The sequence below is a fragment of the Phalaenopsis equestris genome, unplaced genomic scaffold (assembly GCF_001263595.1).
Source record: "Phalaenopsis equestris unplaced genomic scaffold, ASM126359v1 Scaffold000428, whole genome shotgun sequence".
Lineage (NCBI taxonomy): Eukaryota > Viridiplantae > Streptophyta > Magnoliopsida > Asparagales > Orchidaceae > Phalaenopsis > Phalaenopsis equestris.
Genome location: NW_018164869.1, coordinates 4,266,669 through 4,285,883, shown reverse-complemented (window position 1 = coordinate 4,285,883; position 19,215 = coordinate 4,266,669). Strand labels below are relative to the sequence as shown.

General features: G+C 33.8%; 1 protein-coding gene across 1 annotated transcript in view; it reads right to left on the bottom strand.

Moving 5' to 3' along the window:
• The window catches only part of LOC110027478 (glutathione S-transferase DHAR2-like), a 39,863-nt gene that overhangs the window by 13,960 nt on the left and 6,688 nt on the right, over positions 1–19,215 (bottom strand). The window contains exons 2-4 of the mRNA XM_020728928.1: positions 13,622–13,712; positions 13,381–13,524; positions 11,858–11,975 (exon numbers count right to left, since the gene is read on the bottom strand). Of these exons, the coding sequence (XP_020584587.1) occupies positions 11,858–11,975; positions 13,381–13,524; positions 13,622–13,712 (353 nt within the window). The remainder of the gene's footprint in view (positions 1–11,857; positions 11,976–13,380; positions 13,525–13,621; positions 13,713–19,215) is intronic.

The window sequence follows — 19,215 nt, the reverse complement described above, 5'->3', positions numbered from 1 at the left end:
GAAGTAAGAAAAAACATAAATGCAATAAAACAAAAATAAGAAGGGTCTTGAGAAATTTTTCTTGTTGCTCAACTTTATTCCTTCGTGACTTATCTTTTCTTGGACAAACTATTTTCCTAAAGGTGTTTTTGGGATAATTTTCTTGGGAGAGCAATTTCTCTGACCGAAAAAGGTGGTCGAGTACAGGTGGCCGATTGGAGAAGGCTGGCTGGATGAGGTTGACTATTCTCCAAGGCGAGTTCTCTAATGTATTATATGTTGTTAATAACTTCTCTATAGCTTGGTTCTTCTTCTTGTGTTCCTCGTCTTCTTGTTTGTGATATGGTTCATGTTCACCGCACTTTTTAGAATGTTGAATCTAAAATTATTTATGAAGTATGTTGCTCCTCTTCTTATTTGTGATAAAATCCACGCTTATGATGCGTCGACACTTCCAAATAGAAGTTGTGTCTGTGTCCGACGACACGGCTCTAACACAGGTTGATACCGTGTCGACAATGCTACCTTCTCAAACACCTCTCTTGACACGGGCATTAAAACAAGGAGTAACACTTGAGCACCAAAGCAAAATCCAAAGCTTCAAAAAAAAAAATCAAGCGGCATTTGAAGGTTTGCGGTCTTACCAAAGCCTCGCAATAGCTTCCATTACCCTCGCAGCAACTTCAATTGCCCTCGCATCAACCTGTCAAAGCAAACACCATTGTCATCGAGCATCTCACGTCACTGGTCGAGTAGCCAAGAAGTCGAACAGCCATGATCGAAGTAAGGTAGACTTCAACATGATCCGGAGCTTAGAATCCAGCTAGAGTATAATCCAAAGCACGATACAAAGCTTCCACCTGAACTCCCTCGCGATCCAAAGCTTTGACGCTCAGTTAGGGATGATCAACTGAGGCGACGGGAGCCAAGGGCCAATCACGCATATGGTAAATTATGTTTTTATTTTTGATACGTGTATTTTTTTTCGATAGGACTCCGTAAGGTGCGATTTTTTTTCGACAGGACTCCCATAAGAGATGCAGCTTTTTTTTTTGTTACAAGACTCCCATTAAGGTGTTGTGTTATGGATGTTGGTATTCAATTTTGATCTCTATAATTTTTTTTGGATTTGGGCTATTTATTTGGTATTCGATCTTTTGGCACAACAATTCTTTTACACCAAATTCCTTCACTTCACATAAAAAAAGCCATGGTTTTTACACAGTAAATTTCACATTTTTATGCATCAGGAAGATTGCATGTATGTAATAATTGAAGTTCAGGTGTTTTTAATGCTAAGCATAAGAATTGGGTGATATGTAAATTTCCCAAGTTTATAATAATTGACTAATTGAGATGAATCAAACTCTTTATATTAAAATTTAGTTTGAACTTGTTTACGCCTCTAAAATTAGATTAATATATATTCTGTAATAAACAAAAAAGGCCTCTTGCATTTTTCCTCCCACATGCAATTACAATGAAATTTCGTATTTTTTTATTTTTGTGGATCAAAAACTCTGATTAAATTATATATGTAAATGTCTCATTATCATTTTATTAATTATTATATATGTGTGTGAACTTTAAATGTCTATACTTTCTTCCATTGATTAATAGGATAATGGCTACTACAAGTACCTCTAAGAATCATATTGAGAAAGAGACAAAGTCGTTATGGACATATATCACCAAATTAGAGAAATTATGATCAATTGGAGTAGGAGGCAACGTAGAATTTCAGTGTCATTTTTGTCAAAGAAAGTTCAAAGGATCATATTCTAAGGTTAGAGCATACTTGCTTCGACAATCTAAAGTTGGTATTCGACAATATCCTAAAGTGACTTCAACACAAATTCAAGAAATGCAGAAGTTAGATGTTGATGCAAAGCATAAAAAGAAGAATGTTGCATTTAAGAAATTTCCAATTCCTTCTTCCGAACCCAGACAAAGTGATTCAAATCAGTTGTGTAGCTCTTAGGCAAGTGAGCATTTATTTTGAGTGGAAGGTTATAACTATGATCATAAGAAAAGAAAAATGTATGACAATAGTATTATAGAAAGAGAATTTAATTCGCAAACCAGAGATCATTTACATGAAGAAATTGTTTGAATGTTTTATTTTGCAGCTCTTTCATTTCATTTGGCAAGAAATCCACATTATTTTAGTGCATTCTCATATGTAGCTAACAGCACAATTCCTGGATATATTCCCCCTAGTTATAATTTGTTAATAACAACCTTACTTCAAAAAGAGAGGGCACATATTGAGAGACTACTTGAACCTATAAAGGAGACATGAAATGAGAAATAAGTTACCATAGTTTGTGATGGTTGGACAGATGCGCAAAGAAAGTCACTCATTAATTTCATAGGAGACACAGAATCTAGACCAAAGTTTATAAAAGCTATTAACTGTGAAGAAGCATATAAAGACAAGTTTTACATTGCCCATGAAATTAAAGAAGAAATTGCGGGCATAGATTCAAGTAAAGTGGTTTAAATAATCACTGATCATTCACATGTGTGCATAGCTGCAAGAGCATTGATTGAGGCTCGACATCCTCATTTTTTTTGGACTCCTTGGATTGTTCATACATTGAACTTGTTCAAGAGCATTGATTGGCTCAACCGTGTTCATCTTCATGTTATGAAAGAAACTGAAGTACATATTCTTTTATCAATTCACTTGAGAGAAACAAAATTACTCTGCAGTGAGGTGAAGATTTGGTATTTGTTCATACTAAACTCTGTCTTCGGTCTAGGAGGAGCCCAGAATATTCTTAAGGGGACACAAAATTATGGAATGTTAGTGGAGATGCCTTGGCTACAATTGAGAATATTTGAATCCTTGAAGTTGCTAATCTTTCTCTTGATGAGCCATGCTTAGCAAACAGTATTTTTTCTTGATGAGGGTGAAGGTGTGACTGATAAGGGCAATAGAGCTAACACAAACAATGACACCCAGACTGAATACATTAACTCCAATTAGTGATAATTATGTTGTTATATTTTGGCATTTTGTTTCATGTTATTATAGATCACGTTGGTATTAAACGTTTTGGTAATTTATTGATATTTTGAATGTAAATTAGATATTGTCAAAAATAACTTCTATGATCATAAATTTTTTTTTATGATTGTATTTGTTGTTTTGTGATGTCTTTAGTAGAAAATATTAAAAATATATATTTATATTAATAATTTATTAAATAAAAAAATTGTGTCTATGTCGTATCGTGCCTTATTTTTTTCAATTATGTTGTGACGTCGTATCGTATCATGTCATGTCAGTGTCCACGTGTCCGTGTTTGTGTTTCATAGCACGCTAACCACGCATTTTAGGATGTTAATGTTGAATCCAAAGTTGATTGTGGGTCAAACCCAAGGAATAAACCATAAATAGGAAGAGAGATAAAGAGAGAGAAATAGAAGTTTCTTAAAATACAATATTTTCATATGAGGTTTCCCCACCCCTATCACAAATAATGCTCATCTATTTATAGGAGAGTTTATAAAATGACACTTATGCCCCTAGTCTTATGCAGTCGGCTGGAGCTAGCTAACTAGAGCTGGTCGATTGGGCCGACTGGAGAGGCCAACTGGAGGTAGTTGATTGAGCCAACTGTCGGTCAACTTTTTTTATTGTGATTTGAAAATATGAAAATATAGGGAAAATAATTTTTGAAATTTAATTTAATACAATAGATATATAGTTTGAGTTTTAAAAGTAGTATGTTTTAATTAATTTTTGAAAAGAAAAATGAGACCAAATGGATCTCATCAGTCCAAGCGTTTGCATAATCGTGTCCGATACCGCGAATACTACACCTTCCCGAAAGATAAGTGTAAACCTCGGCGATAGACCCAATCCTGTAAATTAAGAGATTTGTGACACCCGTTTGGTCTGCGAATTTTTTATGTGTGACCGACAAATTCCCCTATCTAATATAAAGATTAAATAGAGTTTATTTTACCTGGGTTCCAAGTTCCCTATAGCGGCAAGCCCCTATAGTTAATTACATCTCAAATGACTGGGGTCACTTGAGAAAACTCTCGATAATAAATAGATAGAGGTAGTAGTCTTCAAAATTTCAAAGTTTAGGTTTTCACGGTAGGACGTGGACAAGCAAGTGAGAGTGGCTCAAATAGAAACATTTATTTCAGGAGTCCAAAGAAAAGAAAAGGTAGAGGATGTCACAGATCCTAAGGAGAACCCTCGGTGACTTCCCAAACTATCCTACTGTGTGGCTGCATTTTTAGAAATGATGTTATTCAATTGTTCAATCCTGCCAATTTTATTATTTGGGACTTACATATGCATAATACTCGATTATACAAATAGCCCGCAGAAATAAGAGGGTTTACGTCGTGTCACACGACAATCTCGGAACCTAAGGCGGGTTAGGACTTACACTGCACAACATGGTTGTACATGAGCCTTAAAAGAGAGTGTGAGGATTCACGCCGTGCTAGGCAAGCCACCTCGAAGTCCTATGGGTTGTTTAAACTAGGAAAGTTTATCTGGTGAAGACTTGTTTTGCTATTTGGTCTGAATTCCTCGCCGTGCTGCCCATAAAGTTGGCTCCAAACTCCTGTTGCCGTGACAACTTTAGGGTTTAAGTGTTTGAGATTGGTAGTTTATGTTTCACAGTTTTGGTGAATGTTTGGTTTAGTTTTGTTTCAGTTTTGATTGATTTTGCATGCAGAATAAGCAAATCGCAGGTAAGTAAAATGCTGTATATAAACTGTAAAAGCATACCTGGGCATCTGCTACTGTTGCGCTATTAATGTTGCGAGCATATTATGATTTGCAACATATTTAAATAAACTTGCAAGAAAATTAAAATAAAACGGGAAAACCCAACGCAAAAGTCAGAAAAATGAGTTGTAAAAATCACGAGCAAAAGAAACCCTTAGCCACATATGAAAGATCAGGACTGGGTATAAGACATTGGTAAAAGTGGGGAGCTCAGAGATGGGTTGTGTGCTTCCCGATCTTGAACAAGAGTTACCAGCCCGACAATCTATAGAAGGCGGTCCTTAACCTCAATCCAAGTGACTAGTCGTTGACCTTTATAAATTTTCATAGAAAAATTCTTTGATTTTTCATACAAAAGCTGTTGTTTAAGTTTTTTTTATGCAGAGTTTTTTTAATCATGCAAAAGAAATTTTTCTTTTATTTTTGTAAATATTTTGTAAAGTCATACAGTCCAAAGACTAATCACTCTAATCGTGCTAGAACTACTGACAACCTAAGAGTGTCGGGAGTAACGATCCTACCAAGAATCGCCGACTAGTATCATGAATCTTTTCCTCTCCCTTATTGAAGATCCTTGAGGTAGGAGATACTATTCTAATAATTATTCTAATAATCTCACTAATCTCACTTCATATCTCTCGTTTAAGCACACATAAGCAATGTTGTCATCGCCCACGTCACTTAGACCTTAGACTTATCCTAGTCCGATGATCCATATGTGGCATCAACAAATTTCTCCAATTGCCAGGAGAATTTGAGTGTAATATCCAAACTCAAATTCCGGTGCACTGAGTTTCATTGTAGGTTAAGTCATTGTGGGAATTTCGCTGTTAATTTAATTAAGGAAGCATGAACTACGTCTCGGTGCATCATATCTAGTGTCTTAATCAGTTTGTGAATCAGACTCAAGTGTCTAGTTTCATTATTCATTCAAAAATTAGGTGGATGAACGCTCACCTAAGGTGTGCTCCTAAAATCTAGGAAGTCTATGCTGAGAATTAGGTGGATGGACTCTCGCCTAGGGTGTGCTCCTAAAATCTAGGAAGTCTATGCTGAGAATTAGGTGGATGGACTCTCGCCTAGGGTGTGCTCCTAAAATCTAGGAAGTCTATGCTGAGAATTAGGTGGATAGACTCTCACCTAGGGTTAGGAGATTCAAAAATTAGGGGGATGAACACTCACCTAGGGTGTGCTCCTAAAATCTAGGAAGTCTATGCTGAGAATTAGGTGGATGGACTCTCACCTAGAGTGTGCTCCTAAAATCTAGGAAGTCTGTGCAGAGGATTAAGTAGATGGACTCTCACCTAGGGTGTGCTCCTAAAATCTAGGAAGACTATGTTGAGTATTAGGTAGATGGGCTCTTACCTAGGGTGTGCTCCTAAAGTCTATGAAGCCTACATTAAGGGCTAGGTGAATGGACTCTCACCTATGGTGTGCACCTAAAATCTAGGAAGCCTACATTGAGGGCTAGGTGAATGGACTCTCACCTAGGGTGTGCTCCTGAAACTCTAGGAAACCTACTCTTTCACTTATGCTTAAGGTGATTCAAGGTCTTCTATATCTTGCAACTAATTAAATCATTAATCCTCATCTTTATGACTTAACCATTTAAAAATAAACAAAACAAAATAAGAGGTCGACCCACCTCTAAAACTAGCAAAGCCGAAAGGGGGAAAACAACAAGTGAATCGACCTAAAAAAAAACGTGTAAATGATAATTAAGTAAAACCCCAAAACAGTAGATAAAGCTCTCCAAATCCAGCCTCAAAACAGTAAATAAAGTTGTTAAACTCAACCCCAAAACAGTAGGCAAAGCTCTCAAAATCAGCTCTGAAACAGTGCCAAAATGGTGCCCAAATGGTGTTAAAACCATGCCAGAATTAGCCCACAAAATGCCCCAAACAACATTTCAGCACTTATAAGCTACCTCAAGCGGCTTAAACTACAATTTCAGCACCCAATAACACTCTAAAACACTCCAAATCAGCATTTCTAAAACCTTCAAATCATACTCATATAAACCCATAACAACACTTTCAAAACAACTCTCAAATTAGCCCTTTTTAAAAGCTTCAAACAACATTTTAAAAGCTCAAAGACAACACATAAAACAACTCCAAAAGGCATATGTTAAGTCCTAAATCGGCAGAAGTGTAGGGCAAAGAACAGTAAAAACGACAAGCTAGAATGACATCTCGATCCTTCTTCAAGATAACAGTAATATTGAACAATCGGCCAAGAAGAAACGAATGAAGCTTCGCCTATGTACCCCACAACTCCTATGCATTTATATTCCTAACATTTAAACTTTCAGTTTCTACACACGTGTCACCTTGATTTTATGTATGAAAATAACTTTCGTTAGATATGTAGATATGTAAGAATTGAATTTTTATATACCGCAAAGATCCTTTTTATCATATCAAATAAACTCTTAAAATTGGAAATGTAATTTTTCGTGCACAATGTGGCATATAGGTAAACAAATTTAAGTTTGGACATTAAATTTGTAAATGAAACTTAGGTGTGAGATACGTAAACGTACAAGAATTCGATGACACGTATGTAGACATTGAAGTTTAGGTATCAGATATGCGCATGTATGAAAATTGTGTGGTACGTATGTGAATTTCCTTAACAAAAATTGCCCTTTTGTAGGTGTTTGAGAACATAACACTAAATAGAAACAATCAATGGTATGGCTTGTTGTAGCATTATAGAAATGGGCATGTCATGTCAAAACTAAGGGATGAACTGCCCAACTTTCAAATTCAATGTACTTTATAAAGTAATCACACACAATATTATAATTCTCAAGAGACAAAATTTATAATGATAAATCACTGCCTAAAGAACATGTGTCATTAAATGTGCATAAGGACTAATGGGATTCAATACGATTCACTAAAAAAAAATTTATCAAAGTTATGCAGCCCATAGATGATCATCTTTTGCGATCAAATGTAAGTAGTTACAAATTCCAAGAAGACAAATCCTACTCAGTCTATGGAAATTTCATAGAAAAATTCTTTGATTTTTCATACAAAAGTTGTTGCTTAAGTCCTTTTTAAAAAGGGCTGATTTGAGTGTTGTTTTGAAAATGTTGTTATGGGTTTATATGGGTATGATTTGAAGGTTTTAGAAATGCTGATTTGGAGTGTTTTAGAGTGTTATTGGGTGCTGAAATTGTAGTTTAAGCCGCTTGAGGTAGCTTACAAGTGCTGAAATGTTGTTTGGGGCATTTTGTGGGCTAATTCTGGCATGGTTTTAACACCATTTGGGCACCATTTTAGCACTGTTTCGGAGCTGATTTTGAGAGTTTTGTCTATTGTTTTGGGGTTGAGTTTAACAACTTTATTTACGATTTTGAGGTTGGATTTGGAGAACTTTATCTACTGTATTGGGGTTTTACTTAATTATCATTTAAATGTTTTTTTTTTTTAGGTCGATTCACTTGTTGTTTTCCCCCTTTCAGCTTTGCTAGTTTTAGAGGTGGGTCGACCTCTTTCTTATTTTGTTTTGTTTATTTTTAAATGGTTAAGTCATAAAGATGGAGATTGATGATTTAATTAATTGTAAGATATAGAAAACCTTGAATCACCTTAAGCATAAGTGAAAGAGTATGTTTCCTAGAGTTTCAGAAGCACACCCTAGGTGAGAGTCCATTCACCTAGCCCTCAATGTAGGTTTCCTAGATTTTAGGTGCACACCATAGGTGAGAATCCACTCACCTAGCCCTAAGTGTAGGCTTCCTAGACTTTAGGAGCACACCCTAGGTAAGAGCCCATCTACCTAATCCTCAGCATAGTCTTACTAGATTTTAGGAGCACACCCTAGGTGAGAGTCCATCTACCTAATCCTCAGCACAAACTTCGTAGATTTTAGGAGTACACCCTAGGTGAGAGTCCATCCGCCTAATTCTCAGCACAGACTTCCTAGATTTTAGGAGCACACTCTAGGTGAGAGTCCATCCACCTAATTCTCAGCATAGACTTCCTAGATTTTAGGAGCACACCCTAGGTGAGTGTTCATCCACCTAATTTTTGAATGAATAATGAAACTATGCACTTGAGTCTGATTCACAAACTGATTAAGACACTAGACATGATGCACCGAGACGTAGTTCATGCTTCCTTAATTAAATCAACAGTGAAATTCCCGCAATGACTTAACCTACAATGAAACCCAGTGCACCGGAATTTGAGTTTGGATATTACACTCAAATTCTCCTGGCAATTGGGAAAATTTGTTAATGTCACATATGGATCATCGGACAATGATAAGTCTAGGGGCTAAGGGTCCGTTTGGGGCAGCTTGTGCGTTTCAGGATAAGCTGCTTATCCTGGGATAAGCTGGCGAAAAGCGCGAACCAAACGGTATGGCGGCGTTTTGAAAACGCCGCCCGCACTTATAAGCTGCCCCAAACGGACCCTAAGTGACGTGAGCGATGACAACATTGTTTATGTGTGCTTAAACGAGAGATATAAAGTGAGAGGATCTCCTACCTCAAGGATCTTCAATAAGGGAGAGGAAAAGATCTATGATACTATTCGTCAATTCTTGGTAGGATCGTTACCCCCGACATTCTTAGGATGTCAGTAGTTCTAGCACGATTAGAGTGACTAGTTTGTGGACTGTACGACTTTACAAAATATTTATAAAATATTTATAGAAATAAAATAAAAATTTCTTTTGCATGATTAAAAGAACTCTGCATAAAAAAGACTTAAACAACAACTTTTGTATGAAAAATCAAAAAAAATTTCTATGAAAATTTATAAAGGTCAACGGCTAGTCACTGGATTGAGGTTAAGGACTGTCTTCTGTATATTGTTGGGCTAGTAACTCTTGTTCAAGATCGGGAAGCACACAACCCAGCTCTGAGCCCCCCACTTTTACCAATGTCTTATACTCAGTCCTGATATTTCATATGTGGCTAAGGGTTTTTTTTTCTCGTGATTTTTACAACTCATTTTTCTGACTTTCGCGTTGGGTTTTCTCGCCTTGTTTAATTTTCTTGAAATTTTATTTAAATCTGTTGCAAATCATAATATGCTCGCAACATTAATAGCGCAACAGTAGCAAATGCTCAGGTACGTTTTTACAGTTTATCTACAGCATTTTACTTATCTGCGATTTGTTTATTCTGCATGCAAAACCAAAACTGAAATAAAACAAAACCAAACATTCACCAAAACTGTGAAATATAAACTACCAATCTCAAACACTTAAACCCTAGAGTTGTCACGGCGACAGAAATTTGGAGCCAACTTTGTAGGCAGCACGGCGAGGAATTCAGACCGAACAGCAATACAAGCCTTCACCAGATAAACTTTCCTAGTTTAAACAACCCATAGGACTTCGGGTAGTTTACCTAGCGCGGCGTGAATCCTCACACTCTCTTTTTAGGCTCATGTACAATCATGTTGTGCAGCGTAAGTCCTAATCCGCCTTAGGTTCCGAGATTGTCGTGTGACACGACGTAAACTCTCTTATTTCTGCGGGCTATTTTTATAATCGAGTATTATGCATATGTAAGTCTCAAATAATAAAATTGGCAGGATTGAACAATTGAATAACATCATTTCTAAAAATGCAGCCACACAGTAGGATAGTTTGGGAAGTCACTGAGGGTTCTCCTCAGGATCTGTGACATCCTCTACCTTTTCTTTTCTTTGGACTCCTGAAATAAATGTTCTTTTTTGAGCCACTCTCACTTGCTTTTCCACGTCCTACCGTGAAAACCTAAACTTTAAAATTTTGAAGACTAATACCTCTAATTATTATCGAGAGTTTTCTCAAGTAACCTCAGTCATTTGAGATATAACTATAGGGGTTTGCCGCTATATGGAACTTGAAACTCAGGTAAAATAAACTCTATTTAATCTTTGTATTAGATCTTTGTATTAGATTTAATCTTTGTATTAGATAGGGGAACTTATCGGTCACACATAAAAGGTTCGCAGACCAAACGGATGTCACAAATCTCTTAGTTTGCAGGATTGGGTCTATCGTCGAGGTTTACACTTATCTTTTGGGAAGTTGTAGTATTCGCGGTATCGGGCACGATTATGCAAACCATTGGACTAATGAGATCCATTTGGTCTTATTTTTCAAAAATTAAAACAAACTACTTTTAAAACTCAAACTATATATCTATTATATTAAATTAAATTTCAAAAATTATTTTTCCTATATTTTCTTATTTTCAAATCACAATAAAAAAAGTTGACCGACACCAACTGGAGAGGGTCGACCGACCAACTGGAGAGAGTCAACTGGAGAAGATCGATTGGAGCTGGCTAACTGGAGAGAGTCGACTAGAGAGGGTCAACTAGAGCTCTTCAAAGCTTGGTCGAGTTAAGCATGTTTTTTGGACAATCTCAACGCCTTAAACCATAAAAGAGGATTTCTATCATACACATTATCTATTTTTCATGTGCATTTGCATGAAAATATTAATATAAAACTTAATTTTAACCTTGACAAGTAAAATTCTTCTAAAAATGTCAATTGGATATAAGTGAAATTCAAACTAGGCAATAAAATGATAATATCCCAAAATCCTTAACTCCAATTGAAATCCTTAAGATATAATGATAGGTAACGCATAGTGCCAACCTAAAAGAACTCTTACTGAAATGCTTAAGATATAATGACAAGTGACATATAGTAAAAAACCAAAGTTCACCTTGCGTTCATGAAATATGCAGTCCTAGTAACAACGAAACACATCAAAGAACACAAAAAGAGAACTTAAAGTGCACATCAAGAATAGATTGATTACAAGCAAATAATTAAACAACTATTCAGTCAGATGAATGTAGTCACAAATTTTGAACCTTATATAAAATTTTCAACTATAAACTTTCTGAAAAAGTCAACGAAAAATTTGAAAAGACTGATCAAAATATCAGAAGAACATACTGACAATTTGCTTAAAATTCCTACCATAAATTGTGTCCCAAGTTCAATTTTATTAGAGAGCAGAATAAATACAATGCTCGCATTAAATAGTCTCTGCTTCAATTTGAATATAAAGCATAATAAACACACAGCTCCCAAGTCAAAGTGAAAAAGGAAATATAATACCAAAACAAAAATATCACTACTCACATTTTCTTTTAGGTAGTCATTAATCGCTGTCAGCTCTGAAAGCAAAGCTTGCTCTGTCCCATCATTGGGGTCTTTGCATTTAAGAAAAGCAATAAAGGACGAAAATATTTTTGAACCACTACAAGGTGAAGCATAATGTATGGATAAATAAATATTAAACATACAAACAAAACTAATTTGAATATGCCTCTCATAAGAAGAAATTAGCAAAGAAGGTAACGTGAGACCATTCATTTCTGCATAATGATCTAGAGTTTCGAGAGAAAAATGGATCAAAAAGCAGGCAGTGCACTACGCTATAGAATTTAATGCTTTTCTATCAGCTTCTAGATGCAAAATAAATTAAATAACATTTGAAATTAAATCGCTAAAGACAAAGGGAAAGAAAAATAGAATAAGACACTAAAGCACTTGAAAGAGCTTAATCCATACATTACTAATAGATTCTATTCTTATACTAAAAATCATCTTGTGCTGTAGATAACTGCATGTACCGCTTGATGATTATAGTAGCAGCAAAATGAAAGCGAATTAAGATAGATCGAAGAGAGGAATGTGGAATGCAACTTTTTTGGAGGGGAAATTTACATACAACATATTTCGTATGTATTTACATATCTAAAACCTAAAGTTTAAATTTTACATTTATAACACCTTGGTGTCAAAAACCTAGTGTATTTCACTTTTAAAGAACTTAATTATAGAGGTATTTTTTATATAATATTAAAAAAGTGAGTGTTATCTATTTAAATATGAAAGTTTAGGTATTAGATATGAACAGACATAAGGATTGTGTGCTGTGTATGTCTTTACATATCTAACACCTAAAGTTGGATATTTACATTTATAACTCTTGGTGTCATAAACCTATGCCTGAAAATATGTATTTGTCTTTTGACAAGTTAATTATAGTGGTATTTTTTTATGCAATATTAAAGACTTTTAGTGTTATGCATGTAAATATGAAAGTGTTGGATATGTAAATACATAAGAATTGTGGTATGTAGATAAATACGACCCTCCTGCCCCCAAACCTTCTTTTTTCACATGCTAAGTGGAAGTACAAGCTAGACATATCTAGAAGCCAAGCATATTTTTTTAAGAAGACATCTCCAGCAGCTCTGTAATTGCTAATGCCCGACTAATAAAACTTAATGATGTAATTAAACTATAACTCTGCTTAAACTGACTGCAAACCCAGCAGCCAAATCCCTTAACAAGAAGTTAAACTCATGTGAATCAAGATTGGATGCTAATAAAAAGCAAGACTGAAAAAATATAACCTTGGGTAATGTGGATAACTAAAGATAGCTCACTTCAATTAGCCATTTCTATGCTGACTAGAAAATATTAAAACTTGTAATGCTCTACAGTTCTTGATGAATCACTAAAAAAATTTAAAATTTCTGAAAATAGAGAAAATGGATTAGTTTTTTAATCACCAAGACTAATGCTACATGTTAATCGACGATAATAATCAATATATGCAGGAATGGATATATTTTAAAATTCATGTAGCGTACACTGAAGACTTCTCGAGAGGAGTAGCCAAAGATGGCTCCGGATATTTCTCTTCAATTAATTGAGTGATTATATCAGAATCAGCAATCCACTTGTCATCAAGTTTGGCAACGGGAACCTTACCTTCAGGACTAATTTTTAGAAACCTATAGTATGAGGTACAATGAGATTAGCAAAGATAAAGCTGTTGAGTTTCAAAATTGTGTAAGGTTTACAATTCCAGGGAAAGAAAAGATTAGATACCATTCTGGCTTATTTACTAGATTAGCTAGTTTAATGTCATAAGGTAGATGTTTCTCCTCCAGAGTCAACAGAACCCTCTGTGAAAAGGGGCCTGAAATTTTACAGAAACCATATATTCATTCCCTCAATAATGGCTAATGAGCACGAGCTAAATTAATTAAAAAGTTCAACATTAAATCAGGCAGTTCAATAGACAAAATAAAAAAATTTCCTCCCAAATAAAAGCAATTCAGCGCATAAAGATCATTTACTTATTCTTTATCCCCTTAATGATGTGATGTTGAGTAAATAAAGCATGATATAAAATGCAGGAAAAATAAAAAAAAATTGGATTTTGATTAAAGATTAACATATCAATAAAAGAATAAAATGTTGCTTTGAAAAATTATTGGAAGAGTTCCAAAAAGAATTTATGAAAGAGTATAATGAATAATACAATGAACAATATCACAAATTAATCTACAAAAATTGAAGAAGAAAATAAAGGCAAGGCTTTAGAAACAAATGAGGTACCAATTAAGATTTTCATTTCCAAAGTGATGTGGGAAATTGCATAGATTTGACTAGCAAATCTTTTCAAATAGAAGGTTAAAAACTGAAAGATGTTGAATTATTAGACAAATATCTTGTTGTTAAATAATAATAAAATATATATTTAAGATTATACAAGCTATAAAGCAAGCAAACATATGAGTCATATAATGAAGCTATGGGGTAGAATAATAGAACATAATGTTAAAAATTTGCGTAAGTTTCGGTGAATCAATTTGATTTCATGCCAGAAAGATTTAACGAATCAATTTTTTATGTTACAACAGTTAAGAAAAAGTTGAGCAAGCATGTTGAATATAAAAGACATTCAAAGTGAGATGTTAATGTACATGATTTTATAGATATGATTCTAATTAGTGAGCCATCCATAAATTTAGTAAAATTAGAACAAATAAGAAAATATTTAATAAGTGGATAACATAGAATTAGTAGAATAAAGACGAGTATGTAACATGTATTTTTAGTGAGCTTAAAATTAACAATTAATTAATCAATTTTATTAGAAAATAAACCAATACCTAATTTTGATAGGTTTAAATATGTTGGGCACATTAAAAATATACTTTTCTACAATATCAAATTATATTTGTTGGCTGTAATTTTCTATGAAGTATTGAAAATTCACCGACAAAAGGTTAAAAAATTATTGAATGATATCAACTTCTATACATACTAATGTCAAAATTTAGCGCGTAGATAGAAGTCGAACTTCCTTGCTTAATTTTTGTCAAGGGCTTCAAGTGGGGTCATGAATGAACATAAAGATAGGCGTTTCTGATATAAGCTATTTTGTGATAAATTTATAATTGATATTTTTAAATTTATTTTTAATAAATATAAATTAACTAAAAGGATATTAAATAAATTAATATTATTTGTAACTGGAAAAACTAAAAAGTTATTATTTTATTAAATGCGATCACGATAGATTCTAAGAAAAAAATTATACTAAGTTCTTTATGTTGACAATAATAGTTTATCTGATGAAAAATTCCATCAATGATATGTGGATGACTAATGAAGAGCTTCAAAACATCTCCCCAACCTTAAAGATGAATACAACTTAAATCCTTAAAGGAGAGTTTTTCACACCCCAAAAATTTTGCTAACTGTCCAATCCAAACATATGTTTGACCATGGCAATGAGATTAATTAAATGTTTTGTTTATCTATTTAACATTTTCTATATTAGGAATATTTAGATTTTGATTTATTAGGTTTATATTCGAATTTTTCCAATAAATAACTCGAAGAATGGATTTTAGGCATCCATGTCAATAGCACCATTTAAAGTTTGCCTCCCACCTCAACCCTAATCTCAATTATTAAGCAAATTATATAAAATAAAATACTAGGTCCAACGGGAGAACAATATCAATTTATTTCATGGAGAGATCCACCATCAAATACTTATGCGTGACTAATAAGGAGCTTCGGTGCATTTCCCTCTCACCCTTTTGAGTAACTCTCCAAAAAAAAGTTCTTCACATGTCATAAAAGTTATGGGATATGCTTGACCGAAACATATAATTGAAATATACAACGGCATTAATTAAGCATTCCATTTGTTTGTTTAGCATTTTGTATTTTGGCAATATTTGAATTTTAATTTAATAGGATTTATTTCTCCATTTCTTTATTATTATAATATGTTTTCTACAAAATGCAAAGCTTCATTATTTGTTTGAACCCTAAAGTTCCTTTCATTATGAATAAGGACTCGGAAGGCTAAGTTAAACCATTGATTGAATATTAATCATAACTTAAGAATGTTTTGTTTGAGCCAGGGTTCTTCTTTCCTCCCTCTTTTTCTCTCTCTCTATCTCTCTCTATCTCACATCACTTCCCTTAATAGTTTGAGCTCAAATTTATGAATCCTAATTTTTTATTTTTTCATGTTGATTATTGCAAGAAGATTAAATTTACACATCAAAACAAATTTAATAATTTTTATTCGTTACTTAGGTTCATCCCTTTTACCTAATCCTTTTACAATAGTTTTAACTACTAGTTAAATGACAATTTATTGAAATTTTCTATTCTTCGCTATGCATGTTCAAACCAAGCGAGTCCATATTCAACTAGTTATCTTCAATAGGCACTACTTCAACCATCTAATAACTTTTCTAGCACCTGAATTAATACATCGTAGTCGACTGCATTTTTATGTTAGGCCCCCATAATAATCTTGGTTCCCATGAAACGCTATAGGCAGTTTTTATAATCATCCACCAATCCTTAACTTTAGAAATTACATCATCACCCATATAATAGACTCAATTTATTTAAACTTATCACGCATAAATGTCACTTTTCTTCTAATAAATTGATTAATAATTATTCATATCAAATCTACTAAAATGACAAGCACTCAATTTTTACCACTTTCAAGCATTTTATCGTCTAAATATTTTCCCTATTATTCTAGCTTTTAGAATGTATCATTTATTAGCTACAATAAAAAAATAATATATAATTATATATCTTAAAATAATTTATAATTAGTTAAAATTTGATCAAATAACCTTCATTGCAACCAACAAAACATTAGGATATCTAGTTCAATAGCAACAAATCATAAAACTATCAAACAAACAAAGAGATTAATAAAACTACCAGACAAACAAATTATATTAATAAAGTAACCAAGTACCATATTTAGTCCCCGCTTAAGATTATGGTGTCAATTTGGGATTATAGGTGGGGTTCAAGTTCAACCTAACTCGAACAAGAACATAGTCAACTCAAATCTAGCCCATTATTAAAAAGGTTAAACATCTCAACATGAACTTAATACAATAAAACATGAACTGGACCCCACCCAATATGACAAATACTAAGTCATGATATTTCATGTTTACTCAACCAAAAATAGACATAATCATCTAATTTGGACACAATATAAAAACAAAAAAATATAATTAAATATCATTATTGTAAAAAATAATAGTTAAATAATTAATTTATTATTTTTTGATTTATTCAATAAACCAAATCATAGTATTTTTTAAGTCACTTAAACTAACCCGAACCCAATACAACCATTACACCAATTCACAAGAACCTAAATTTCTCGTGCCAAATTCAAATCAAATTTTGTGTCAAGTCTAATATTAAAACCCCCAAAACAAGGGTATATAGGGCTATAAAAAGAAATTAAGGTATTATTTAGTTGGAGGCATTAAAAGTGAATGGCAAATGAAATATAGTGGTTTTAAAATTTTCGAGTTTGGATGAAAAAAATAATAATCCATAAAAATTTTGAGAGAATTAGAATCTCTCTTTAGTTCATTTTCAGTGTATTTGGAATTAGTAAATTCCAAATATACTGAGACATTAAAGAATGACAAGTATCACATTCCTTAACAATACTAGCAACCTTTGCAACCTTCTCCATGTTGGTGACCCCCGCAATGCCTCTATCTTGACCTCAACACCCGACACTACTTCAACCTCTAAGCACTCAATCGCTACTCGCCGCTTACAAGAGCCACCCGTACCTCAGTCCCTATAACCTCTAGACATAAAACTTACATATGATTCCAATCCCTCTCTGAGCAATCTCCGCCGCTCTCAGTGCCCTAGGTTATTTCTTTTATTTAGATTCATTTTGCTTCAAACCAAATACGAAAAAAGTAATCTTATAAATTTGTAAACAATTCTAAATAATGCAAATATATTATATTTAATCTAAATTTCATTTAAATTACTCTTGAATCATAAATACTTGCAACCACACAGCCTCTAAAAAACAAAGAAAAATGAGGTTGAAGATAATAATAATAATAAAGCAAGAAGAAGAGAGAATGAAAATGAAGAGATGTTATCCAAATGATTGTCTTAATTTGAGTCCTTATAATTTCTATCTTTCTTCAGAATCAAGAGAGATTGTGCCTACAATAGAATCTAGCAATCTATAACCCATGATAATTTAAACATCTTGCAAAGCATGCTCATTTTTCCATTGAATTGATTGCCATCAAGAGGGAAATTCTTTGTGTAGAGTTCTTCATGTAACCCATATTTATGAGCGTCTAACTAGCGAATGCGGTCAAACTTTAAGAGAAGTGATTCAGTCATGCATAGAATGAAACCTGAGAAAGAGGGGTTGGAGAAGATTCAATAAGAATATCCAAGAAAGCAATTTGAGATAGAAAAAACAACCATAATAAAAATGAGATGCATTAATCAAATAAAAAACACAAGATACAAGAGTTTACTACTCTCGCAACCAATCTAAATATATAGTTCACCACTCGAATGATTTACGAAAAAAGATATCCAGGATATCACCACGATAAACAGAGGGATACAGTTTCTACCACCCAATATTGTGGATACAGGCTCGTCCTCATCCATAAACCACAAAGAGAGCACAAGCGCTCACAAAACTCAAATGAATAAAAGACTACTAATATAATGAAAGACCACATTTATAATCAACAAAGGTCCTAAACCTAATAAAAGAAAACAGATGAAAATACCCTCATTACTACTAGGAGTGGGTGGCAACTCTAGCTCTAGAGAGAAATTTGATCGGCTTTCCCCCAATTGGACCGTACCGGATTGAGGTCCCCTCCCTACCCATGCCAATCTATCAGGCTTAGTGGAGTTTCGACCTCATCTGTTGAAGCTTCTAACTACTTCTGATATGGTGTCAGGTCGGCCATGTTGAAGATGGCGGAATTGTTATAACCTACACTGATTGGAGGGCCTTCAACTTCCGACACTTGTCTCCCCAATGACATGTCTAGGGTATAGGTTGTGGAGGTGATTGTGGGTGTATAATGACTAATTTAGAGTGCAGAAAAAATATTTAGGTTTGATGTTTTTAAAAATTAGCAAAGGAGGATTCCAATTAGGCCAAGGTTTGGCTATGGTTTTGTGGGTTTATGTTTGGGAACTGGAGGGTGTATGGGTTGATTTATGGTGCATAAAAAATATTTAGGGTTGCTCCTTTTAAAAATGAGCGAGGGAGAATTAGGATTAAGTCAATATTTGGCTATGGTTTGATGAATTTAGGTTTGAGATGTGAAAGAGTG